This window comes from Xiphophorus maculatus, chromosome 15 (assembly GCF_002775205.1).
Source record: "Xiphophorus maculatus strain JP 163 A chromosome 15, X_maculatus-5.0-male, whole genome shotgun sequence".
Lineage (NCBI taxonomy): Eukaryota > Metazoa > Chordata > Actinopteri > Cyprinodontiformes > Poeciliidae > Xiphophorus > Xiphophorus maculatus.
In genome coordinates this window covers 20,950,788-20,978,011 of record NC_036457.1, presented here as the reverse complement: position 1 = coordinate 20,978,011, position 27,224 = coordinate 20,950,788, and the positions used below count along the sequence as shown (strand labels likewise).

The 27,224-nt window shown below is 37.5% G+C and overlaps 3 protein-coding genes across 3 annotated transcripts in view; 1 reads left to right on the top strand and 2 right to left on the bottom strand.

The window, feature by feature from the left end:
* The window catches only part of LOC102220130 (adhesion G protein-coupled receptor F5-like), a 32,391-nt gene extending 15,563 nt beyond the window's left edge, over positions 1-16,828 (top strand). The window contains exons 8-31 of the mRNA XM_023348243.1: positions 197-226; positions 562-624; positions 2,083-2,127; positions 2,320-2,367; positions 2,713-2,868; positions 2,959-3,126; positions 3,259-3,288; positions 3,934-4,035; positions 4,399-4,548; positions 4,785-4,803; positions 4,992-5,190; positions 9,383-9,964; positions 10,073-10,134; positions 10,697-10,818; positions 10,935-11,141; positions 11,255-11,446; positions 11,573-11,704; positions 12,259-12,437; positions 12,900-13,076; positions 13,256-14,608; positions 14,703-14,744; positions 14,944-14,997; positions 15,079-15,133; positions 16,208-16,828. Of these exons, the coding sequence (XP_023204011.1) occupies positions 197-226; positions 562-624; positions 2,083-2,127; positions 2,320-2,367; positions 2,713-2,868; positions 2,959-3,126; positions 3,259-3,288; positions 3,934-4,035; positions 4,399-4,548; positions 4,785-4,803; positions 4,992-5,190; positions 9,383-9,964; positions 10,073-10,134; positions 10,697-10,818; positions 10,935-11,141; positions 11,255-11,446; positions 11,573-11,704; positions 12,259-12,437; positions 12,900-13,076; positions 13,256-14,608; positions 14,703-14,744; positions 14,944-14,997; positions 15,079-15,133; positions 16,208-16,254 (4,214 nt within the window). The 3' untranslated portion in view covers positions 16,255-16,828. The remainder of the gene's footprint in view (positions 1-196; positions 227-561; positions 625-2,082; positions 2,128-2,319; positions 2,368-2,712; positions 2,869-2,958; positions 3,127-3,258; positions 3,289-3,933; positions 4,036-4,398; positions 4,549-4,784; positions 4,804-4,991; positions 5,191-9,382; positions 9,965-10,072; positions 10,135-10,696; positions 10,819-10,934; positions 11,142-11,254; positions 11,447-11,572; positions 11,705-12,258; positions 12,438-12,899; positions 13,077-13,255; positions 14,609-14,702; positions 14,745-14,943; positions 14,998-15,078; positions 15,134-16,207) is intronic.
* A 2,278-nt stretch (positions 16,829-19,106) lies between these two features.
* LOC111611441 (trace amine-associated receptor 1-like) lies at positions 19,107-20,184 on the bottom strand. The gene has a single exon (XM_023348242.1). The coding sequence runs from the start codon at positions 20,182-20,184 to the stop codon at positions 19,228-19,230; it is 957 nt and encodes a 318-aa protein (XP_023204010.1). The 3' UTR covers positions 19,107-19,227.
* A 3,937-nt stretch (positions 20,185-24,121) lies between these two features.
* Positions 24,122-25,195, bottom strand: LOC111611448 (trace amine-associated receptor 1-like). The gene has a single exon (XM_023348254.1). The coding sequence runs from the start codon at positions 25,076-25,078 to the stop codon at positions 24,122-24,124; it is 957 nt and encodes a 318-aa protein (XP_023204022.1). The 5' UTR covers positions 25,079-25,195.
* Positions 25,196-27,224: the final 2,029 nt, after the last annotated feature.

The window sequence follows — 27,224 nt, the reverse complement described above, 5'->3', positions numbered from 1 at the left end:
GATGGAACTTGACTTAATGTCATGTTTTGATTGTTGATTCTACCTTTCATTGTGTTTGATATGATGTAAAGCACTTTGAAATGCTTTGCTGCTGAAATGTGCTATACAAATAAAATTTGATTGATTGATTGATTGATTAAGGTTTTGTATTTTTTGGGACATAAACACAAACATTTAATCTGCTGTTGTTCCACAGATAACTCCTTCTGCCCAACTCCACCTCCAGGTATGTAAAGAATAAAGACGTCGACAAAGTTTGCAGTCTGCTCCTGAAAACAGTTTTAACAAACTCTGAATCAACGTGAAACTGACTTGTTTGTTTTTAAGCTACCAGGATATATACATGTTATGGAATACATTATTATTATTATTATTATTATGTCACATAAACAGTAGAAAAAGGTCTGAAATGATTAGCATTTTAGCGACTATATGTAATTTTAAACAATCTGACTTCAGACTGAAGTTTGCTTTGTCTCACTGTTTATATTTTCACGTAGGAAAGAATGTAAAGTCGATAATGTGCTTTGATTTTTTTCTTCTTTTTTTCTTTTATTACAGTATTGACAATGATGACAACAGCCATGCCAAGTACAACAACACCGTCTCCTCCCACAAATTACGGTATGACCCTAAATATGCTACAAATGAAGTTCTGGGTGTGAGCTTGAGAGCTTGCGCTCTGTTGCTTTTGAACGAAGCGGAGGACATTATGAAGAAACAATTAGAGAAAAGGATCAAAGTTCTATGTTTACATTTCTGAATGTGGTTTTATGTGATCATATTGTTTGTGTAAGTTCAAAAAGAAGCATAGACGTGTACAGAACAGTGAAGCACAACAAAGTGTTTAAATGTCAGTGACTGATGTGGAAAAACTGAAGAAATAAGTTATGTTTTTTCTTAAACTACCAGAGTTAAAAACATGAACCAAGACATTTTAATTGATCTGAACTAATTCCAGATGTGAAGGTTTCTCTATTCCTTTTTTTTTAAATTCCAAGTCTAAAGTTTCACTCTCCTACTTTAATTCGATGGGTTGGCTTTTTAGTGCAGATTCCTATTTATGTCTTAAGCACTGTACTTCAAAAAGTAGATATAAAATTACACTATGTTGCCAAAAGTATTGGCTCATTTGTATTTACACACATGAGAACTTAAATAACCTCCCATATTTGTTCCAAACACTTTGGGCCTGTAGCCCCATGTTGCATCTAAAACAGGTCCAACTCTTGTTGGGCGGCTGTTTACAAGGACTAAGGATATACAGTATGTTCATTAGATTTTTTAAAACCATTTTCCTAAAAAAAAAAAATAAAATAAACATCCTTAATTGCCCTTTTATTGTGAGAAGAGGAAGCCCTACGGATATAAAACAGACCTGTAGCATAATCCCGTTTGCACCAAAGTGTACACTTGACACAATGCAGTCAGGCAAGTGTGATTCTCCCTACAGCTGTCAAACCCAGCTTGTTTCATTGGAAACCCGGAAAACATGATTCACACCAGAAAGCATGTCTCTCAGCTCCAGAGTTCAGTGGCTGACTGCACCCAATGCCTGGCATTGCAATGAAGGTTTGATCATTGACGTCCATGAAGTTCAGTATGCACGTTTCTGGATCTAATCTGAAAGCCAGGTTTACATCAAGTGACAATGCAGGACACTGGCGACTTAAGTGCACAATGCCACCCTCTTCTGACCCAAGTCTGTGATTATACACAGCCTGTCACTTTGTGATGGAGATACGTTAATTTCTCTCTTTGATATAAAGCCACTAAAACCATGTTGGAGTTCACCAGGTAAGTCTGCATGCCTAGGTGTTGAGTTTAATACACCTGTGGCCAACAAAGTGATTTGAACACCGACTTTAATATTTTGAAGCAATGATTCAAAAGAAAAATCTGGAAGAAAAGAAAGCCAGGAACCAGAAAAGTTAAGGTTGCATGGTCAGACAAAATGGAATCTTTCATTCTGACGGCAAAGTGATTTAATCAAAAGGTTGACAAAACTGGATTTTAGAATTACATATATGAAAACGTTTACATTTTGTCACATGAAACATGTTTTTTTTTTTTATTTTACAGAAACATCAACCATCCTGACAACCACATCGTCTCCTCCACCTTATGGTAACAATTAATTTCTCTGACTTGGATCTGAAATTCCCATTTTTGAATATATCAGGAAAAAACACCAAAAAGACCAAATGTGTAGCCATGGGAAAGTGAGAACTCAGAATAAGCAAGCAATTTAACCAATTGTTTAAATAATAGATAGACCTTTGAAACCGATTTGAGATGATTGCTTTTTTTTAATTACAGAAACATCAATCGTCATGTCAACTACATCGTCTCCTCCAACACCTTATGGTATGAAACAGATTACAAGGTTTTTTCCAGGTCAAGTAAGAAGAAATGACGAGTGTTTACATTTTGCTCACATAATCTGACAATGTGTACACTAATATAATTACCCACGTAAGACGCTATGCATTGCACCATTAGGAACTCGCTTTTGTCCCACCATTGAGTAAGATGTGCTATGATAAAAAGACTGTTGATTTTGACACAGACCGGGAGCTGTAGCAGGTTTTTAGTAATGTATGTAAATAATGGTCAAGTATCTCTTATGCAAGTGCTAAAAGGTTTCTCTGGATGACAATTTGCATGATTACAAGAAAACTACGATGAATTGTCTTGTGTTCACCTCAACAGAATCAGAGGACATTGGCATCGTTCTTGATTTGCACATCCCGTTCTCCAACGTTCCACCCGATATCCTTGATTTGATAAGAGCAGCTTTGGAAAATGAAACATTTCCTGTGACACTCTCACAGTTTGTAGAAGTGATAGACTTAAACTTGACCACAGGTAAGAGAGTCTGTTCAAACAAAGCCTAATTTGTAAAGTTAGCATTACTGCTGATGACAATGATGATTTTATCCTTTAAAATGTCACCAGCCTGCTCTCCAAACGCCACTGATGGACTGAGGTGTGAATGTGAGGATGGCTATTCTTGGCCGTGTGACATGTGCAATGGAAACAATTCATGCAAAGATGTCAGCAGTCAAACTTGTACATGCAAATATGGACTTCTTTCCAATGAAGAGTTCTGTCAACCAATCACAAGTAAGCTTGCTAATTTGCTAACTTGCTAAGTTTAAGGCATTACTAAAATAAGAGGATTCTGCTTCGTTTTTTTAAAAAAAATAGATGCAATTATATCATTTTTAACTGGAGCATTTATGTTTTGGTTTGCAGACATTGATTTGTGTCCCACGACTTCTCCAGGTATGGAAACACATTGCTCTGGGTTGTAGCTTATGATCTGCTTATGAAAGTATTGAACTTTAACCTTTTTGTTTTGGGAGGACAAAAAGATTACAGTTGACTTAAATGATTTAACCACCAAAGTGAAATATGTGTTTCTTAAATACTTTAGCACAAGTAACATAAAAGCATTTTATAAGTGTCACATGTACAGTAAAAGTGACAGTGTTCTATTTTATCAGTAATGTTCAGACGTTTACGTCTTTCCGTTTTTTCTGCTTCCATCTTGTCTAACTGTACATATAAATGTATGAGGTCTAAAAAGCTTGGTTGGTTAGGGAAAACTTACCTTGGTAGATCAAATCGACGTGTCATTAATATCCACATGCAAAATTCATGATCATTTTTCTCTGTCTTGGATAGCATTCTGAAAGTTATAAGAGGACAAAGTGAGACAGAATAATTTTAATTGGTATTGTTTTGATCATTTAAAGAAGAAATCAAAAATTTAAAGACAAATGGGATTAGTTGTACCGCTGTAATATTTACCAGTAATGACAAGGATGTCAACAACTACAACACTAATTCTAACCACTTTAATTGTCATGCCAACCACTACATCAACCATAACAACAACGATTCCAACCACTACAACTGCAATGGCAGCCACAACAACAGCCACCCCAACCACAACGTCTGTCATGCCTACCACTATGACTGCCATGGAAACAGGCTATCTGAATACATCAACTCCTTCAGCAACTGATGGTATAGCATTCAATTCAATTCAATTTACTGCTACTAAGTCTTTATTACTAAGATCACTCACATGTTTGATATTCATGAATTTGTCTTATATCCATCAGTTCTGATGACTCAGCAAGGGTATAAGGATAAATATTAACACCATTAGCTCGTTTTTAAACGCGTTGGCCGTTGATTGTAAGGGAAATGTCTCATACCGTACACCTTAATGCATGTCCTAAAAAGTATTTTTTAAGAAAGGTTGGAAAATATTTGGGATGGAAATGTTCTGTTCAGTATTAATGAGTCATAAATAAATTCAATCTGTAAAACATTTCTATGTTTTAGCATCAACACTGAAATGCATGTCGTTCTCTCGCATTCTAGTGGAACTTTATGTGCTCCATGAATTGTTCATCCCAGTCGCCAGTGTGCCACCAAACATAGTTGATTTATTCAGAGCAGCACTCAAAAATGAAAGCTTCCCTGTAACCCTCACATCTTCTTTAAAAGTTATAGAACTAAATATAACAACAGGTAAGTTACACATTACATATTTAACAAGATTTTATGCCAATAAATAAACGTACTGTACGATAAAATTGGGCGAAATATCTTTAACAGTCTGTCATCCAAACTCCACTTATGGCCTGGAATGCAAATGTGAGGATGGCTTTGGTTGGCCATGTGAAATGTGCAACAGCTACAATTCATGCAGTAGTGACATCAGTCAAACCTGTACATGCATTTATGAACAGTCATTTGTACACCAGTACTGTCAGCCAATTACAGGTAAGGTTTTAAAACATTGCTTTCTGGGATGTGCATAAACTACTCAAAAAATAATTTTGGATTCCTCTCATTGCTCCACAGAAATCACTCAGTGTCCTGGTATGAAGATTATGTTATTGACCAAAATTTTCAATTATCTCTATTTTCATTAACATTTCAAGTCACCATTTCATTTTCTTTTTTGACAGTGCCAAACACAACAACAATACCAGAAATGACAACAGTGACAAATGCAACAATGCCAGAGATAACAGTGACAAACGCAACACCAGAAATAACAACAGTGAAAAACGCAACAACGCCAGAATTACCAACAGTGACAAACACGACAATACCAGCAATGACAAATGCAACAATGCCAGAGATAACAGTGACAAAAGCAACAACGTTAGAAATGACAACAGTGACAAATGCAACAACACCAGAAATAACAGTGACTAATGCAACAACACCAGAAATGACAACCGTGACAAATGCAACAACACCAGAAATGACAACCGTGACAAATGCAACAACACCAGAAATAACAGTGACTAATGCAACAACACCAGAAATAACAACCGTGACAAATGCAACAACACCAGAAATGACAACCGTGACAAATGCAACAACACCAGAAATAACAACCGTGACAAATGCAACAACACCAGAAATGACAACCGTGACAAATGCAACAACACCAGAAACAACAACCGTGACAAACGCAACAACACCAGAAATGACAACAGTGACAAACACAACAACACCAGAAATAACCACAGTGACAAATGCAACAACACCAGAAATAACAACCGTGACAAATGCAACAATACCAGAAATAACAACAGTGACAAATGCAACACCAGAAATAACAACAGTGACGAACACAACACCAGAAATAACAACAGTGACAAATGCAACAATACCAGAAATAACAACCGTGACAAACACAACGCCAGAAATAACAACTGTGACCAACGCATCAACACCAGAAATAACAGTGACATACGCAACAACACCAGAAATAACACCCGTGACAAATGCAACAATACCAGAAATAACAACCGTGACAAACACAACGCCAGAAATAACAACTGTGACCAACGCATCAACACCAGAAATAACAGTGACATACGCAACAGCGCCAGAAATAACAACAGTGACAAATGCAACAATATCAGAAATAACAACAGTGACAAGTGCAACAACACCAGAAATGACAACCGTGACAAACGCAACACCAGAAATAACAACAGTGACAAACGCAACACCAGAAATAACAACAGTGGCAAATGCAACAACACCAGAAATAACCACAGTGACAAATGCAACAACACCAGAAATAACCACAGTGACAAATGCAACAACACCAGAAATAACCACAGTGACAAATGCAACAATACCAGAAATAACAACCGTGACAAACACAACGCCAGAAATAACAACTGTGACCAACGCATCAACACCAGAAATAACAGTGACATACGCAACAGCGCCAGAAATAACAACAGTGACAAATGCAACAATATCAGATATAACAACAGTGACAAGTGCAACAACACCAGAAATGACAACCGTGACAAACGCAACACCAGAAATAACAACAGTGACAAACGCAACACCAGAAATAACAACAGTGGCAAATGCAACAACATCAGAAATAACCACAGTGACAAATGCAACAACACCAGAAATAACAACCGTGACAAACGCAACAATACCAGAAATAACAACCGTGACAAACGCAACAATACCAGAAATAACAACAGTGACAAAGGTAACAATGCCAGAAATGACAACAGTGACAAATGCAACACCAAAAATTACAACAGTGACAAATGCAACAATACCAGAAATAACAACCGTGACAAATGCAACAACACCAGAAATAACAACCGTGTCAAACGCAACACCAGAAATAACAACAGTGACAAACGCAACAACACCAGAAATGACAACCGTGACAAATGCAACAACACCAGAAATAACAACCGTGACAAACGCAACACCAGAAATAACAACAGTGACAAATGCAACACCAGAAATAAAAACAGTGACAAATGCAACAACACCAGAAATAACAACAGTGACAAATGCAACAACACCAGAAATAACAACAGTGACAAATGCAACAACACCAGAAATGACAACCGTGACAAACGCAACACCAGAAATAACAACAGTGACAAATGCAACAACACCAGAAATGACAACCGTGACAAATGCAACAACACCAGAAATAACAACCGTGACAAACGCAACACCAGAAATAACAACAGTGACAAATGCAACACCAGAAATAAAAACAGTGACAAATGCAACAACACCAGAAATAACAACAGTGACAAATGCAACAACACCAGAAATAACAACAGTGACAAATGCAACAACACCAGAAATGACAACCGTGACAAACGCAACACCAGAAATAACCACAGTGACAAATGCAACAACACCAGAAATAATAACCATGACAAACGCAACAACACCAGAAATAACAGTGACAAATCCAACAACACCAGAAATAACAACTGGGACAAACTTAACAACAACAGAAATAACAGTGACAAACGCAACAACACCAGAAATAACAACAGTGACAAATGCAACAACACCAGAAATAACAACAGTGACAAATGTAACAACACCAGAAATAACAACAGTGACAAACGCAACAACACCAGAAATAATAACCATGACAAACGCAACAACACCAGAAATAACAGTGACAAATGCAACAACGTTAGAAATGACAACTGTGACAAATCCAACAACACCAGAAATAACAACTGGGACAAATGTAACAACACCAGAAATAACAGTGACTAATGCAACAACAACAGAAATAACAGTGACAAACGCAACAACACCAGAAATAACAACAGTGACAAATGCAACAACACCAGAAATAACAACCGTGACAAACGCAACACCAGAAGAAACAACCGTGACAAACGTAACAACACCAGAAATAACAGTGACAAACGCAACAACACCAGAAATAACAACAGTGACAAATGCAACAACACCAGAAATAACAACCGTGACAAACGCAACACCAGAAGAAACAACAGTGTCAAACGCAACAACACCAGAAATGACAACCGTGACAAATGCAACAACACCAGAAATAACAACCGTGACAAACGGAACACCAGAAGAAACAACCGTGACAAACGTAACAACACCAGAAATAACAGTGACAAACGCAACAACACCAGAAATAACAACAGTAACAAATGCAACAACACCAGAAATAACAACCGTGACAAACGCAGCACCAGAAGAAACAACAGTGACAAACGCAACAACACCAGAAATGACAACCGTGACAAATGCAACAACACCAGAAATAACCACAGTGACAAATGCAACAACACCAGAAATGACAACCGTGACAAATGCAACAACACCAGAAATAACAACCGTGACAAATGCAACAACACCAGAAATAACAACAGTGACAAATGCAACAACACCAGAAATAACAACAGTGACAAATGCAACAACACCAGAAATAACAACAGTGACGAACACAACAACACCAGAAATAACAACTGGGACAAACGTAACAACACCAGAAATAACAGTGACTAATGCAACAACACCAGAAATAACAGTGACAAACGCAACAACACCAGAAATAACAACAGTGACAAATGCAACAACACCAGAAATAACAACCGTGACAAACGCAACACCAGAAAAAACAACAGTGACAAACGCAACAACACCAGAAATGACAACCGTCACAAATGCAACAACACCAGAAATAACCACAGTGACAAATGCAACAACACCAGAAATAACCACAGTGACAAACGCAACAACACCAGAAATGACAACCGTGACAAACGCAACACCAGAAATAACAACAGTGACAAATGCAACAACACCAGAAATGACAACTGTGACAAATGCAACAACACCAGAAATAACAACAGTGACAAATGCAACAACACCAGAAATAACAACAGTGACAAATGCAACAACACCAGAAATAACAACTGGGACAAACGTAACAACACCAGAAATAACAGTGACTAATGCAACAACACCAGAAATAACCACAGCGACAAATGCAACAACACCAGAAATAACCACAGTGACAAACGCAACAACACCAGAAATAACAACCGTGACAAACGCAACAACACCAGAAATGACAACCGTGACAAACGCAACACCAGAAATAACAACAGTGACAAATGCAACACCAGAAATAACAACAGTGACAAATGCAACAACACCAGAAATAACAACTGTGACCAACGCAACAACACCAGAAATAACAGTGACAAATCCAACAACAACAGAAATAACAACAGTGACAAATGTAACAACACCTGAAATAACAACTGGGACAAACGTAACAGTGCCAGAAATAACAGTTACTAATGTGACAACACCAAAAATAACAACAGTGACAAACGTAACAACACCAGAAATAACAATGACTAATGCAACAACACCAGAAATAACAGTGAAAAACGCAACAACACCAGAAATAACAACCATGACAAACACAACACCAGAAATAACAGTGACTACCGCAACAACACCAGAAATAACAACAGTGACAAATGTAACAACACCAGAAATAACAACAGTGACAAACGCAACAACACCAGAAATAACAACTGGGACAAACGCAACAGCGCCAGAAATAACAGTTACTAATGCGACAATACCAGAAATAGCAACAGTGACAAATGCAACAACAGAGATAACAGTGACAAATGCAACAACATTAGAAATGACATCTGTGACAAATGCAACAACGGCAGATATAACAGTGACTAATGCAACAACACCAGAAATAACAGTGGCTAATGAAACAACACTAGAAATAACAACAGTGACAAACGCAACACCAGAAATTACAGTGGCTAAGGCAACAACACCAGAAATAACAGTGACAAATGCAACACCTCCCCCAAAAATAACAACAGTGACAGATGCAACATTGACAAATATAACAGTGATATTTGCAACAACACCAGAAATGACCACAGTAACAAATACAACATCAAAGATGACCACAGTGACAACAAAAATCATCCCAACAGTAGCCACAACAACTGTAGCTTCTGTTATAAATGGGACATTTACTCTTAACATGGATTTCAAAGCGTTGTATAATAATGAAAACAGTTCTGTTTATAAAGATATTTATGATGCTGTAAGTCATATTTAATTTTTATGTTTCAGTTTTGTAACAACATGGATGAACTTATGATACAAACTGTAATATTTGCTTCCTGTTTGAACATGTTAATGTCCCAAACAGACTAAAACGAAATGTCAGGAGCTTGTGTCAAAAGATTGTACTGTGAAGAGTCTAACCTTTCGGTGAGTCACAATTTATAGTTTATCATACGCTACTTCAGAAATATATTTTTCAGAACTACATGGCATTAAAGTGTGAATGTGTGTGTGAATGGCTGAATGTAATATTTAGAACTTTGGGGTCTTTTGGACTTGATAAAGCACTATATACTGTAAGTATAGTTAGTATAGACCATTTACTATGTAAAGTTAATGTGCTGGTTCATATAGATCATTAGGATTGAAAGTTTATAGTAAGGTATTTTGGGGCAACAGTGTCAACATTGGTAGGAGTTTATTTTATAATCAGTGGGTTGCTGGTTTGAATCCCTGCGCCGTCTGTCTAGTCGTTTCCTTGGGCAAAGCATTTTACCAACCTTGCCTGCTGGTTTGTGGTCAGAGGGCCAGACAATCACTATACAGTTATACAGTAAGTATATAAACAGCTATATGTAGCTGCTTATATAAGCATGTAAGCTGTTATTGTCTGTTAGAATCAGGTTTAGAAATAATGAACTACTAAGAGTGTGAAACCTCACTTCACTTTGTGGCTGAATTTGAATTCAGATATAATTTTGTATTCCAGGAGTGGAAGTACCATCGCTGACTACACTCTCATTAGTTCTTCTGGGGATGAAAAACTATTTGATTTAGCAAAAGATAAAGTGTTAAATCAACTGGCAGCAAAGTATCCTGTGGACTTTGTCAGTAAGTGACTGTCAACAAATTTGGACCATGTTTCAGCCATCTTCAAATTTATAGATAGTATGGTGGGGAAAATGTTTAGCTTTTTTGTGCTTTTTCCCCATCTTTGTGTCACACAGGTGTTAAACAATTAACTACATCAGTTGATCCCGGGACAATAATTGCTGGGGTTTCAGTCACCCTGACATGTGGACCTCCTCCGACTAATCTGGGTTCAGACCTGACGGTGGAGTGGACACGTTCTGGAACTCTCCTGGACACAGTTACACCCAGCCAAGACAGAACATCAATATACACAATCCCAAGGTTTTTGAAAATTCATGATGGTAGGAATCCACTTCTTAGTGTTGAAACATAGCAGCTTGGATGGTTACGTGTAATTTAACATCCGTCTTTAGGAGATTACAGCGATAATGATGGTTTTGGTTTTGTCTTTCAGGAACATATGTGTGTAAAATGAAGCGGAACGATGGTGCCACTTTCACACAGAGCCTCACCTTAACGTCCAAAGCAGCACCACAGATTACCGTGAACCCAGTCAGAGGAACGGTGCAATGTGGTGATTCTGTGTCTGTGTCGTGTTCTGTTAACACTGGCTACCAGGTTCAATTTAAAGACCTGAATCTTCCAAGTAAATATTCAGCAAGCATATATTTTAATGCTTTATAATAATACCCTGTGGCATGTAAAAGTTTCAGTCTGTAAGTATTTATTACGAACTATACTCTAAGCAAAGCGTTATGATTCTGTTGTTTAGCTCCTGGTTTGGAAATCAACTATGTGTATAAAGCCCCTGATGGATGTACCGAACGGAAAGAGACGATAACCTGCCAAGTGACAACTAACCCACAGGATTATAAAATAATAACTCTGGAATTAATCAAAGCTGGTGGGCATTGATCCAGACAACAGAACTCTGAAAAGCTAAATAAAAGACCAATCAGGTCACGTTTACAACTGCTCCCAAAATTATTCAAAACCCTGGTTGATTTAGATTTAAAACTATTCAACTAATAGGTTTGTTTGTGATTACAAGTGACACAGGTCTCTCCAAAAATATATTGGGATGATATAGAAGGGTAACATTTATTTATTTTTTTTTACAATATGTACCTTTTCAGTTTTTATATGCATTGTATTTAGGAAATTGTCTGTCAAAATATAATCTTAATAGTCTGTACAAATTCCTGTTTTGGCATTCCAGCAGTCAAATCATACTCAAAATCTCCGAACAACTTTTTGCATGTTTTAATTGGCTGGCACTCTGAGTGGGCCTCTCCAAAACAATAATATTATTTCAATCGGAAGAGGTTGGTAAAAGTAACGAAAGGTTTTACTTGTAAATCTGCCAGGGTTGCGCACATTTTGGGGCTGTACAGTGACCTGGATAGTGATTAGAAAATATGTTAAAAATCAGCTAAGTCATTTTATCTTTTTGTTTAGTTGTTTGTAAAGCTGACGGTGTATTCAGTGCCGGATCGGTAGGTTTTCAGGCTGTTGCATCCTGTGAAAAAGGCAAGGTGGGAACCATAACAGCAGTTTGTAAGGCGGATGGCACGTATGGAGATAAACAAGACAACTGTGTTCTAGAAGTCGTACAGAATCTGCTCAGTGAGTCGGAGGTAATCTGGTTCATCTTATGTCTATACTCTTCTTCCTAACACATTTTATTTACTGAAATGTTAGGTCCTCAAAACGAAAAAAATCTGGGAAATGGGAAGCATAATACATGACAATGACTGACAAGAAATATGAGAATAGATGTTTTAACAATAAAATTACCATTTTATGTAATTCTAATAACATTTATTCCAATCATACCGTGTCCCGTCCTTACTGTATAGATTCTAAAGCTGAGAAAACCTGAACTATCACATTAGACTCTTAAATCCAAGACCAAATTGATCAAAAGCCCACATTTAGAAAAAGATAATCTAAACACACACTTCATGATGCATTCATGAGGCCATAATTTGGATAGACATACTGTAGTGATACAACTTCTGCATTTTATGCTCTAACTGATTTGGATTTAAGTATTTCTATAACTTGAAGTAATAAACTTTGTTTGTGAACCTTGGCAGGCATTGGATGTTGTTACTCTGCCAGCATTCTTGGAAGACCTCAAGGGTGCAACTAAGAACAACTCTAAGACCATAACTGACTCTCCAGCCACCATCAGCGCCATGGTGAAAATCTTTGCAAATATTGGCAGGAGGGCCAATTCTTTAAAAATCACAATATCTGAACAGTCTACAAAGGTAGGCAGTGCGGATTTGTGTGCGGAGGTGGTTGTTGTGCAGGACTGTATAGGCAGTTGTCCAGGCCAGCATTGAAAAGGGAGATGCAGGGACGGCAGAAAAAAAGTACAACTTATCCAGATGTTAGATTTTAAAACAATTATTTATTATATTTGCTCTTTTCCTGTTTTTTAATCCAGAATCTCCTGGAAAGTGCAGGCATTCTTACCAGTGACGCTGCAAAAGGCTCATGGGATGAACTGAACAATAACAACAAAAGTGAAAGCTCAGAAAACAAAAATGCCAGCTCTTCATTTTTGAGCGCCTTTGAAGGGATAGCAGCCCACGTCGTCAACGAACCTTTGAGCATAAATACACAGTATATTCTTTTCACCAAAGTTAATTTCACAAACATTTGCAAGGATGACTTTAATTCCTCCGTGGAAATAAACATACCACAAGCTGAGGGAAGCAGGCAGTCAATCGCAGTAATGTTATTTGCTTCCATGGACAACGTGCTTCCTGCAAGGGAAAGCGTGAACACGTCATCCAGCGTCATCAATGGAAGGGTGGTGCTTATTCATCCAGAATCAGACATTAACAACATATCGATAGCATTTGATGTTCTGAATGAGACCCTGGGAAAGCCTAAGTGTGTTTTCTGGGATTTCGATCTGTTTGACAGTCTTGGAGGATGGAGTGATGAAGGCTGCGCCTTTGTACTGAACGAAAACGGAACAGTCAGGTGCAACTGCAACCACACCACCTCCTTCTCCATTCTGATGTCACCTGACAGCCCACAGGATATTGTGTTGGACTTTATAACCTACATTGGACTTGGCATATCCATGGGCTCCCTGATTGTATGTCTCATCATTGAAGGCATCGCATGGAGAAAAATAAGAAGACATTCAACGTCGTACTTGCGTCACGTCTCCATCGTCAACATCGCAGTGTCTCTCCTGATTGCAGACATTTGGTTCATTATTGGAGCGGCCGTTTCAAACACAAAAAGTGCGCCGGCCTGCACAGCCGCTACCTTCTTCATCCATTTTTTCTACCTGGCCCTGTTCTTCTGGATGTTAGCCTCGGCCCTGCTGCTGCTCTACCGGACCCTCAGTGTCTTTGAGGGAGGGCTGTCTAAACTAACCATGCTGATCATCGGATTCTCTTTGGGATATGGAGCTCCGCTGATCATTGCAACAATAACTATTGCTTCAACTGCTCCCTCGAATGAGTACATCCGGGAAAATGTCGTCTGTTGGCTCAACTGGAACCAGTCCAAAGCTCTGCTGGCCTTCGTGGTCCCTGCTCTCATGATAGTGGTGATAAACTTAATCATCCTGGTTGTGGTGTTGTACAAAATACTGAGCAGAAGAGGTGGAGCAAATGCATCCCAAGCAGAAGGGAAGAATGTTCTGTACGTGATTGCCAGGAGTTTGGCTGTGCTCACGCCGTTGTTCGGGCTGACTTGGGGTTTGGGAGTCGGAGTCATGCTCAGCCCAAAAAACAGAGGGATGCAAATTGCGTTTGCATTGTTCAACTCAGTCCAGGTAACATTTCATGTACATAATAACTTTTCATACTTTTATCCTGCCTCTTAATGTGAAAAAAATGAAAAGGATTTTATTTGATGTTTCTCTGAAGGGTTTCTTCATTCTGGTGTTTGGAACACTGTTGGACAAAACGGTGAGTTTGTCTGATCTGTCAGGATTTTGTTGACAATACAGTAAAAAGGGGGATTTGAAGCACAGAAAGTGCATAGCAAACATCTCATTTTTTATGTTATAACTTTGGAATCAAAGGGTTTGTATTACAGAGATTTCTTTTTCCTACATAATTTGTCAGGTTTTCAGTAGCATACTAACCAACGGAAATAACTTTTTAGGTGCGATCAGCGATGACCAAATCTCAGGGATCTTCCTCGCGTAGCAAGACAACAGTAAGAGGTTTTCTTAATTCATTCATCCCATTGAATAGCCACGGTTCAAGCTTCTGACATTTACTGTTATTCTTGTTTCAGAGCACCAGTGCTGGAACTCTTTACAGCTTCTTTAACAAGCTGAAAAAACCAAGACGTATGTCATTTTTGTTTTTCATGATGCACTTCTTTAAAGTTTTATTTTGGTCATAGTACTTACATTGTAAAATCAACAAGTTCCACGGCGTATATAGACTTAGCTTATCTTCCAGTAAATGAGTTAAAAAGACATTAAAATCATTTCTTAGTTGTTTTTTTGTCCAGGTCTTTGTAGCTTATTCTCTTTGTCACAATTTCAAATATGGTGTCACATGTTCACACATTCCAGATCATTATTTCACAACATTTTATTTCAGGTTTATTGAGTTTTATTGAGAATAACTTGAAAACTGTTAAGTTAATTTAAAATTTGTCTGAATAAATACAGTAATTCAAATTTACTTGTATTATTGCAAGCCACTGTATGAGTCTATTCACATACAGTGGTTTGCTATATTTTTCTTTCGAGCATTTAAAAACATATGCAACATACTCACAAATGTTCACTATAACATTTTTCTATTCATCACAAGGTTATAACAGCACATTTCAGTATATTTTATTGAATTTAGAAAAAGTAATATATATATATATATATATATATATATATATATATATATATATATATATATATATATATATATATATATAATACAAACACACAAAATATATATTTAAGTTACATAAATTTACAAATAAAAATTTTGAAATTGTTAGAAACTAAATCTATCCCAACCAGCTGCCTTCTGAAGACACCTATCCAGCAAACATTGTAAATCTTTGTGTATTTAATTTCATAGGTTTTTTTATAGGGGAAAAAAACAGTTTTATGAAGACCAGGGTTAGTTTGTTTCAAGATCTCTCAGAGCCAGACAAAGAGATTATGAAAACCCTCACGATAACTCTGGGCGATATGCTGTAGAATATGTTCACCTCATGTACTTTGTCTTGTGCTCCTAAAATAAAATGTTTTGTGTGTAAATCTGGTAAAGATGAACCCTAAAAGACATGCTGCCTCACCAGCAGGAAAAGTATTAACACATGAGCTGAATACAAAGGCTTCAGGTTTTCACCAGAAAACGGTTTTTAAAAATTCACACCTCAAACTAAATAAAACATATTTTTGTTGCAGGTCCTACAGGTGGCTACCACATGTCTTCTCGTGGATCCAACACTTAATCCAATGCAAAGTCAAGCAAATCAATATTTTTTTTTTTTGTACAGAATTTGTTCTCATCAAGTTTGATTTGCTTTTTAATGGATTGTGAACAAGTGAAGGAAACTGAATCCATTGCTTTCAGCAGCTGCTACTTGTAATAATAAATCTTTCTTCACATAATGTACGCATGTCTTTTTAAAATGTATAATAATCAGCAGTAATGTCTGTAAACATTTTTCATCCCAACTTTTGACCAAATGTTTCCTTTGTTTCTTATGGTCTCAGATTTATTTTGTGGAAAAGGGCAAATTATGTTAAATTTTGAGAAGCTTATATCAGATTATTTTGAATAAACACATAATTTACAAAGTAATATACATAATATACTACGTTTCATTTCAAAAAGTAGATGCGGAGATGTTGCATTTTTGCAAAGCAAGTTACCCAAATGACTTTAATCCAATTATGACTCTAATGTTGCTGTAACATAACACTTCTACTATTAATGTGAAGTAATGAATTTTATTTCGTAGTAGCTGTTGACGCTTCCCTGTTTTGTATAATGTGCATGTATGTGTGTGTGTTCTACTTTTATAAAAGTACTATATATTTTATTCATTGTTTTCCCAAACCTAAATATTCTAAAATGTCATTTTAAAGACTTGTACAGAAATGTTGTTTTTTTGAGCCATTCTGCTTTTATTTTGTTTTTTGTTTTAATAAACTCCTCCATATTAAAGGCCTGACTCAGAGTTCGAAGAGTAAACTCGTACAACTGGTTACATGCAGTGCTGCTGAATACTGAAATACCTGTGGTGTTCAAACTGAGACAAAGAAGGAAATGAAAATGGTTCCAGCCCATCTGCTGAACGCTGTTGTGCATCAGTATCTGGTATCCTTCATGTTGGCAGTGAGTTGAAGTTGTCAGAAATGAAGTTGCTAAACCAGACTGACAAGGTTCTGCAAGTCATGGACGATGTTTAAGGAAGTGAGCTCCAACGCAGTAACTCATCAGAGGACAAGAAGAGGTAAAGTAATCCTAAAGTTAATTTAAAATGTCGTCTGAACTGATTTTATTACTTCATGCTAACACAAGAAAAGCTTCCTATTCACAGAGTGATTGTAGAAATGAGTTAAAGGGTTTTGTTTTAGACTGAGGCACATTGGCGGTGGGAGCAGAACATTAACGAGGTTTTATTTCTGTTGGACATATCAGTTTACAGCAGAGTAGTTTTCAGTTTTACTTTTAGCTCTCTGTTGACCCAGCACTTTTGCATGTTTAACTTTAAGTTTCTCCCATTGCAATAAGAAAATAACACACCCACACTTTACAATGCATCTAACAGTAGAAAGCGCAAATTGTCCAAAGAAATTCAATGATGGGAGAATTTGGGGGGCTTTTTGGACAATGTGTAGCTGGCTCCACCAGAACAATCACAGCATCACACATAAACCGTTGTGTGTCAAGTGTTGAATCTACGTCTAACTCTTCTGTAAAATCCCCAACTGCAATTTCCCTGGAATGCTGCATATGTAGCCACTCTCATGTATAAGGGGCTTGTTGCTCCAATGCCTGGAAGCTGACGTCTCCTCTGACTGGCTGATAGATGATGAGCATCATGGCTGAAATATGAATATATTTCATTTAACTGTTTACATCCATCGTTGCCATCATTTGTAATAACTTATTTCTTATTTAATGAAACCACAGCAATTGCAACATTGTGTTTTCTTGACATTAGCAGAATATAGACAAACATTTGCAAAGGAGACACAACTAGTGGCATAGAGCAATATTACTTTTTTTCTAGCTTGTTATTGTATTTTGGAAGAAAAGGGAATATTTCTAAAAAATGTGATTTAAGTTTGCCTGTTTATTTAATACAGCAAATAATGACCGTTCATTGTGTTAGTGTGCACAATATGAACATAATAATATACTGAATAGTCATGAGTTGACTGATAATGATGTATTTTCCCTTATAGGTTCTTTAAGTGGCTTCAGTGTGTCCTCTAATGCAGTGGTCCCAAATGTCCCTCCTTCACCAGAACAAATTCTGCACCCCCTCATGACTGAGACCCTCACATGCAAACGCACAACAACAGCAAAAGAAAGTTTGCTTTTATTTTAATTGTTGTTATGACACAACCTTTTCATATGTCATATTTTCTTGTGAGAATCAGATTTAACAGTTAAGCAGCTATACAGACTTGCTTTTGTGTGACAAAAAGCAGTAATTACCAGCATCATTTGTCTACATCCATCTGGATATATGTGTTTTCCTCTTTGAATCAGCATCAAAATTCTTAATTTGGAGTACAATTTGAAGTATTCAGTATCACACTCCTTGTACAAATGCAGCAGAACGGAGCCTTATTTTCTCCTGAATCATGTAGGAAACATGCTGGAAGAATTAACACAACATACTTCTGAACTTTTTACGGAAGTGTACCAGACACAGAAGAAAATATATTTTTGAACACATTAATGGAACTGTTAACAAAAATTATTTCTCTGCATTTCTCTGTACTGTTGGAGATTCTCCTCATCTGATGTTAATTTTCAAATCCCAATTCAGATTTCATATTGTTATATGATGTCTGCAGCTGTGGAAAAATAGTACACAATACATATACAGCATGTCCCAAATCTTAGAATTACGCCATGTTTTTTTTTAAATTGCATTTCTTTGTTACATATTTCATTTTCACAAAAGACATTTTTACTGACTCACTTCTGTATTAAAGTGTATTGTATTTTATCAAGCTTCTGTTTTTTTTTATTTTTTCTTTAGTGTTTTACCTCAGGAGAAGAAATTGTCCAAATTAAGAGAAAATGGAAAAGTTTTAGTCAAGTTCAAAAAAGTAGTCTTTTATTTTGGTTTTCTTTGATGTTGCAAGTTAAAAGAGCTTAACATGATTCAGTTTCCATAGCGACGTCACCATTAACATATTTTTATAAGTTTTATCATCATATACCTCAACAAAACAGCTCAGTGTAACTTGAAGCTACAATAGTCACCAAAGAATATTTTGCCACTAACAACCATTTTAAAAGCTGACCTGAACCAGGTATAAAAGAAAGCGTAGATAAACGGGTTCAGTGTAGAGTTTGACAGAGCAAGCCAGCTAACGGTTTCAATCACAGAAACCGGGAGAGAAAATAAAATGCAAAGGAAGAAAGGAGACCAACAAAATAGAAAAACTCCCAGAACAATCGCCAGAGTTTTGGTGGCTTTTCTCTCCATCTTACTGGCTGTTGCTCCGAACTTTATGCTTTGGATTCTTCGTGCCTGTCTCTGTGCAACAAGGAAAATCTTCAGGTAGATGCAAAGCATTATGACCACTGGAAGGTAAAATGATAATATAGGTCCAATAATGTTTGCCGTCATTACATCCAGAAAACACATGTCAGCACATGCGTAAGGGGACAGTCTGGGAATTGTCACTCCGATGCTAACGAGAGCAGAAACACCCCAACTCACTGTGATCATGATGGCAACAACATGACGGCTGATTTTAGATCTATATGTGAGAGGCTGACACACAGCATAGTACCTGTCAACTGAAATACAACACAGGTGCATAATAGAGCATGTACTAAACAATATATCAAAGCTGTCACGTACCTTACAAAATAAACTCTCATTATAGGTACATGAACTGAGAGAGAAGGCCATGCTGAGAGGAAATACTAAAATCCCAACCAGCAGGTCGGCCACAGCCAGAGACAGAATGAGAGTGTTGGTGGGTGTGTGAAGCTGCTTGAAGTAAATTATTGATGTTACTACAAGAAGGTTTCCACATACAGTCACAAGAGACAGAAGTGTCAGAAACACATACACCATTATACATACAACAGAAGGAGTCGCGGTTAGTTTGTAGCTAAACTGATTTATCTCATAGCATGGATGCTGTAAGACAATCACAACACCTGTCCTGTTTTCCATGAAGACCTAAAACTGAATTCAGGTTACATTAAAAGTAAGACAAACATTTAAAATGCATTTAATAAAAGGTTAAATTACATACATGTAAACAAAGAGTGGCTTTTCTGATACCTGATACTGCTGATCAACCGTTACATGCTGTGCTAGCTGCTTACAGCAATGTGAGTCTCGGTGCAACAAGGCAACATGTCAGTGCAGGTTGCTCTGCAGCATGATGGTCTCTGTGCACAAGCTTTTATGTCTTACTTGCCAACCTATCTTTGGATGCTACAATTTCCATCCAATAAGGACGGGCAAACTCCATGTTGCCTTATAGCATGGCAACCTGTGTGTGGGCGTATAGGGCCCAGCGCGGTTGGACTGACGTCAAACTGCTGACACATGGTTATGTGGTTTTCAGATGTTTGGTTTCACACAGACCTGTAGTTTTCATGCCAGGCCACTATGTGGTGCTGTGATTTTAGCATGTTGTTTGAAATAGCCCAAATTTTTTGACCCATATATTCCACCTCATGTGGGAACTTGTACTCGTCAACGATGAACCGAGTGTTTATGTAGCACATATACATTTCTTATGAGAAACTGACTTAAACTGAACAGTTTAAGTTGCACAAGACGATCTGCCATTGTTTTTGTTATTTGCCCGTCCATGAGCAAGACAAACCCTGCAGTCATGCGTTCTGCACATGTGCGCTGTCACAAATCGTGGAGTACTTCACACTTCTGGGTGTTACTGACTACTTCTATTTTGAAACCTGGTTTAAAAACGTGCTGGTGTCACAGACTCTGATCACCAGAAACTTGTAAATAACCAGCTGGAAAACTTGGGCCTTTTACTGCAGGGCCAGAACCCTCTGAAGATTCTTAACATTAATATCTTTGTACTGTGAGTGTCCATCAATGCAAAGACACATGTGAAGTCTGAGAAGGGAAACCTCAGGCCACATTGTGAACCCAAGAAGGTTTTGCTCCAGGGCAACAGTTTTGGCAAGTGCTCCCTTTGGATACAATATGTCAACTTTCTCACTTCACCCTCTAACTCCTCCTGTTCCATACCAACTCATAATACAAGAATATAGACTTCAGCTACTTTAGTATCAAATATAGCTTCATCCATCAGTCTGGACCCGTTTTCTTTCTGTAATCTTTACATTCTTGTTGATCATTCATCGTCCACAGCAGAGGTCCTCAAATTCAGTCTTCGAGGGTCGGTGTCCTGCTGGTTTTAGATGTGTCCCTGGTTCAACACACAACAATCAAATAGCTGAATTCCTCAAAAAGCAGTCAAGTTCTCCAGAGTCCTACAATGACCTGACTATTTGACTGGGGTATAGTGAAGCAGAAGAACTTCTAAAACCTGCAGAATGCTGGCCCTCAAAGCCTGGATTTGACAATCCCCAAAAGGTCATTTCAAGACGTAGCCACCACTTCTACCACCAGGTCTGCACAGCAGCAAGTCTTTCCTGTTATCTTTAGACCACTGACACCCAAAAATTGGCCTAAGATTAAGTAAACTGTTCACTATCAGTTCCTATTCTCTTCAAGAGTGTGAATTGAAATAGCCTTCACCTTCAGTAGGGAAATTCCAGAGCAACAGCAGCAAATGCATATAGATTCATATAAAGATAAGAATATAAAAAACTAACATAATAAATGTAAGGGCAGAAATTCAACACCAATACAGTGAACTCCAATCTAAAGGAATGTTCAATTGAGTAGGTTATTTTAAATAGATATGCATAAAATGTGAATATGGATTTAAAGATTAAATAACAACATATTATTTACAGTGAGTGACAGTAAAAACTGTGCAACAACAGAGATGTACAGACACCATCGCTAATGTTCTTTAAAATTAGTGAAACTGCGCAAATACCACCATGTATGAAATGTATACATTTAGAGGATTCAAATCAGAAACTTTTTTCAGTGTTGTAAGACACAGTGGCAGAGAGCAATGTTCCTTTTTTCAGCTTGCTATTGTTTTTTAGAAGAAAAATAAATATTACTTTAAAACATTGCAAGTATTTGTAGTTTAAATTTGCTTTGTTATTTAAGACAGCAAATACTGACAGTTCATTCTATTATTGTGTACATTGTGAACATAATTATATATATTTATTATATAATTATTGAATAATTATGAGTTGACTGATAATGATGTATTTTTCCTTATAGGTTTCTTGAGTGGCCTCAGTGTGTCCTCTAATGCAGTGGTCCCAAACCTCCCAAACCCACTCTCCTTCACCAAAACAAATTCTGCACCCCCTCCACCCAACCCTCACCTCTCTACACTGTAACCCTCACATGGAAAACGCACGCCGACAGTAAAAGAAAAACTTTGCTTTTATTTCAACTGTTGATGTGAAATGGAGATCCAACTTTTTCTTTCATATTTTTGTGGGAATCAGATTTAACAGCTATAGGGTGACACATCTTCATGTGACAAAAAGCCGCAATTGTCAACTGAGCATTATTTGTCTGGACATCTGCAGAGCTGTGCTGGACTCTACCCAAGGCCACTGATAAGCTTCCACCACGAATCAGAGACAATGGTGGGGACAGATGTCTAATGCTTAGTACACACATTCTGACATATATTCTTTTTGTCTTATTGAGCTTCTGTACAGTAGCAATAAAAAGGCCTTGTGATTCTGATTATGTATCAAAGCCGGTTCGATAGCGGCATAAGATTGAAACTAGTATTGTACTTTTGTATTGTAGTTTCTCAACTCTCCCTAAAAATATGTTTTGATTTATTCACAAATGATAATTTTAATTATTAGCTTCATTTAGTTATCAAAAATGTTCTGAAATTTGTTTCTGTTTTTTGTTTTTTTCTTTATTTTTAGGTCAGAACTACTACAAACAGACCAAAAAAAAAGAAAAAGATAATTGCAATTTAAAGTTGGTCACCAAGAACTGACACAGTTACTACTGCTATGGGATATACCAGTGAGAGTCCGTAGGCCTGTCACAATAATCAGTAAATCAATTAATCGCATGATAAATTAAAACAAACTCAGTAATTTGGAACAATTTATTGTCCAGCAAATTTTTTTTATCATGACAGGCCTAAAAAGGGCAGCGACAGAAGGACAGCAAAAGCTCAGTTCTCAGGTTGTTCTTCCTGAGAATCCTCGGGAAAACAGTCTCTGTTGTGTCTTCTTCAGGACTGAAGTGGAGTTGGAGTTCCAGGTCAGGTCTTCACTGATGTAGGTGACCTGGTACCATAGATTTGGCACCATCCCCTGGTGCCAAATCCTTCCCCCTTTTATAACGATGGGATGAATGTCTGGTTTATACCTCCTAAAGTCGACAATAAGTAGCTGTAGACAACTCCTGTGTTTGCTTTTTCAAATCCATACTCCATAGTGTGGAGGGCATAACGACACCAGGTTACCCAGCTGTTTCTTTTAATTAGACTGAATGACTGAGGAAAAACTTGAAAGTGTCTGTGATTCTATCCAAGGTAACTCCTAGTTCCAAACACAACTTTATTGCGCAGATTTAAAGTTTCTTTGTAAATCTCAAGAAATCTATCCAAACTATATCTTTGCAACATAAACAACAGATAACCAACCTTAGAAGTATTTATTTATTTATTTATTTAATTTTATGATATGCAGAATACCTATTGGACAGTTACTTTTACCTGAATCTCGTTTTAGGAGAGCTTTGTTTGAATGAGCTGGAAGGGTATCAACTAATTTGCTTCTATTATAAACAGATCCTCCCTCCAACCTGATCATCTTCAGCAGGGATGAGGTGGAGCTGGGATAGAAGAACACGCTGATCTGTCGTGTTTCTGGGTTCTATCCTGCCTACGACACATGTGATGTGTGACACACATTAAGTAGTATGTAATTTGATAGTGTCAGCATTTACGTGTCTTCATGCTGGTTCCTTTTATCATTATATACCTCAACAAAACAGCTCAGTGTAATTTGAAGCTACAATAGTCACCAAAGAATATTTTGCCACTAACAACCATTTTAAAAGCTGACCTGAACCAGGTATAAAAGAAAGCGTAGATAAACGGGTTCAGTGTAGAGTTTGACAGAGCAAGCCAGCTAACGGTTTCAATCACAGAAACCGGGAGAGAAAATAAAATGCAAAGGAAGAAAGGAGACCAACAAAATAGAAAAACTCCCAGAACAATCGCCAGAGTTTTGGTGGCTTTTCTCTCCATCTTACTGGCTGTTGCTCCGAACTTTATGCTTTGGATTCTTCGTGCCTGTCTCTGTGCAACAAGGAAAATCTTCAGGTAGATGCAAAGCATTATGACCACTGGAAAGTAAAATGACATGATAGATCCAATAATGTTTGCCGTCATTACATCCAGAAAACACATGTCAGCACATGCGTAAGGAGACAGTCTGGGAATTATCACTCCGATGCTAACGAGAGCAGAAACACCCCAACTCACTGTGATCATGATGGCAACAACATGACGGCTGATTTTAGATCTATATGTGAGAGGCTGACACACAGCATAGTACCTGTCAACTGAAATACAACACAGGTGCATAATAGAGCATGTACTAAACAATATATCAAAGCTGTCACGTACCTTACAAAATAAACTCTCATTATAGGTACATGAACTGAGAGAGAAGGCCATGCTGAGAGGAAATACTAAAATCCCAACCAGCAGGTCGGCCACAGCCAGAGACAGAATGAGAGTGTTGGTGGGTGTGTGAAGCTGTTTGAAGTAAATTATTGATGTTACTACAAGAAGGTTTCCACATACAGTCACAAGAGACAGAAGTGTCAGAAACACATACACCATTATACATACAACAGAAGGAGTCGTGGTTAGTTTGTAGCTAAACTGATTTATCTCATAGCATGGATGCTGTAAGACAGTCACAACACCTGTCCTGTTTTCCATGAAGACCTAAAACTGAATTCAGGTTACATTAAAAGTAAGACAAACATTTAAAATGCATTTAATAAAAGGTTAAATTACATACATGTAAACAAAGAGTGGCTTTTCTGATACCTGATACTGCTGATCAACCGTTACATGCTGTGCTAGCTGCTTACAGCAATGTGAGTCTTGGTGCAACGAGACAACATGTCAGTGCAGGTTGCTCTGCAGCATGATGGTCTCTGTGCACAAGCTTTTATGTCTTACTTGCCAACCTATCTTTGGATGCTACAATTTCCATCCAATAAGGACGGGCAAACTCCATGTTGCCTTATAGCATGGCAACGTGTGTGTGGGCGTATAGGGCCCAGCGCGGTTGGACTGACGTCAAACTGCTGACACATGGTTATGTGGTTTTCAGATGTTTGGTTTCACACAGACCTGTAGTTTTCATGCCAGGCCACTATGTGGTGCTGTGATTTTAGCATGTTGTTTGAAATGCGCCCAAGCTTTTGACCCATAGATTCCACCTCATGTGGGAACTTGTACTCATTTACACAGTAAGATATTCAAGATATGGACCTTTCCCTAGCCTGTAAGGCAGGCATATCAGAAATGTATTATCATAATATGACTGCAGGAACTATAAATGTTACTGAAAACAGCTTAGAGTGCAACAATTTGAGGAAGTTACTTTGTGTAGGTGAAATATTTGGTAACATTTGTTGTGTAGTGCAGCAGAAAGGGTAGGGAGATATTCCACCAGAGTTGTTCAGAACTACAACGAAGTTGTTTGTCAAAAGTGTATAAATTGTTTTCACTAGAACCATTTACTCACTTTCTCAGGTCTGTTTGTATTAAATCCAGAGTAGAAGGACATTTACACAATGTAAAGGGAAATTTACATAGGATTGACTTTGGACGCAATACCAAGCATCATTAAAATTTAATTTGGTATTTGTTAATTGTTTACAAGTCATTAAATTTTTCTGAACATAATGTATGTTTAGCTAATATCACATCGACTGCTGTTAGCTTAGCTGGAAAGTTTATTCTGCCTGTATTTTGATTGACTGAGTCATTGATTTGGCAACTCAAAGCCCCAGAGCATAAACTTTGTGCCACTTCAGGATGGCCTTGTGGTTATGTATGTGCAATGGGGTTTTGTTTATATTTCATTTCTTTCTTTGTAGATCTACTTCACCCACCAGGTTCAGGGTTGTGTTTTTTGTGGAACGTCTTCCACATTCCCTCATCCAGGCCCTTTTCAAATGATTATTTTTTTTCCATCGCCTTTCTGTGGCCATGTCCAAATCTCAATAAACATTTAAACTGGCATGTTGACTGTTAAGCTACCAATCACTCATTGAACATTGACATTTTCATGAAAAATAAAAGTAATGAAGCCTAACGAAGCCTCATGGTGGATCAATTAAAGGTGCGAAGTCCCCGAGCTCCCTGAGTCTCCTAACACTCACACTCCACACGAACGCAGCATCACAGTCTGCTCACACACACCTGCACACACCTGGCTCCCTACAGCTTTAAAGAAACAACAAAACCTTCAAGGACACATGATGATGTAAACAAGGACAAAGTTAAACCCAAAGAGCTTTATTAGATGGAAGCATTAAAGTTTTCAATGTAGTCAAGAGAATTAATACATTTTCTTTTTTCCTTTACAAAGATTGCTTCCTGCTCAATTATAATATAATCTACGAAACATCTGAAAAGTTTAACTACTGTATCCTACAGTATTAGTATACATAAGGCACCAGTATCCTAATACTGTTGTGTAGTTTAATAATCCAAGGGGAAAGCAGCAGCTCAGGGCAACTTGTGTAACTTTATGTTCCTTCAGCGTCTAATGAGGAAAATAGCACAATCTGAGTCTTTTATTTAAGATATAGAAAAGATTTCCAGAGCTGGGAATGTTAAACATGAATGTTATGCACATTATGCACCATGACCCTTTAACCCAGAACCACAACCCTGTGATTGGCTGGCAGGATGTGAATGACAAATGAAGCAGAAACTGAGGCTTATGTGAATCACTGGGTTCTGATTTGCTGATTCTCATCATGCAGTTCCTTCACCTACAAGTACAGTCCAGAAAATCTGAATATTCTAAAACACACATTACATAAAGTGAAACCCGGATGTTATC

What these genes read in the sequence shown, in the direction of transcription:
- LOC111611441 (XM_023348242.1), bottom strand. Translation starts at nt 20,184, where the DNA reads ATGGAAAACAGGACAGGTGTTGTGATTGTCTTACAGCATCCATGCTAT.
- LOC111611448 (XM_023348254.1), bottom strand. Translation starts at nt 25,078, where the DNA reads ATGGAAAACAGGACAGGTGTTGTGACTGTCTTACAGCATCCATGCTAT.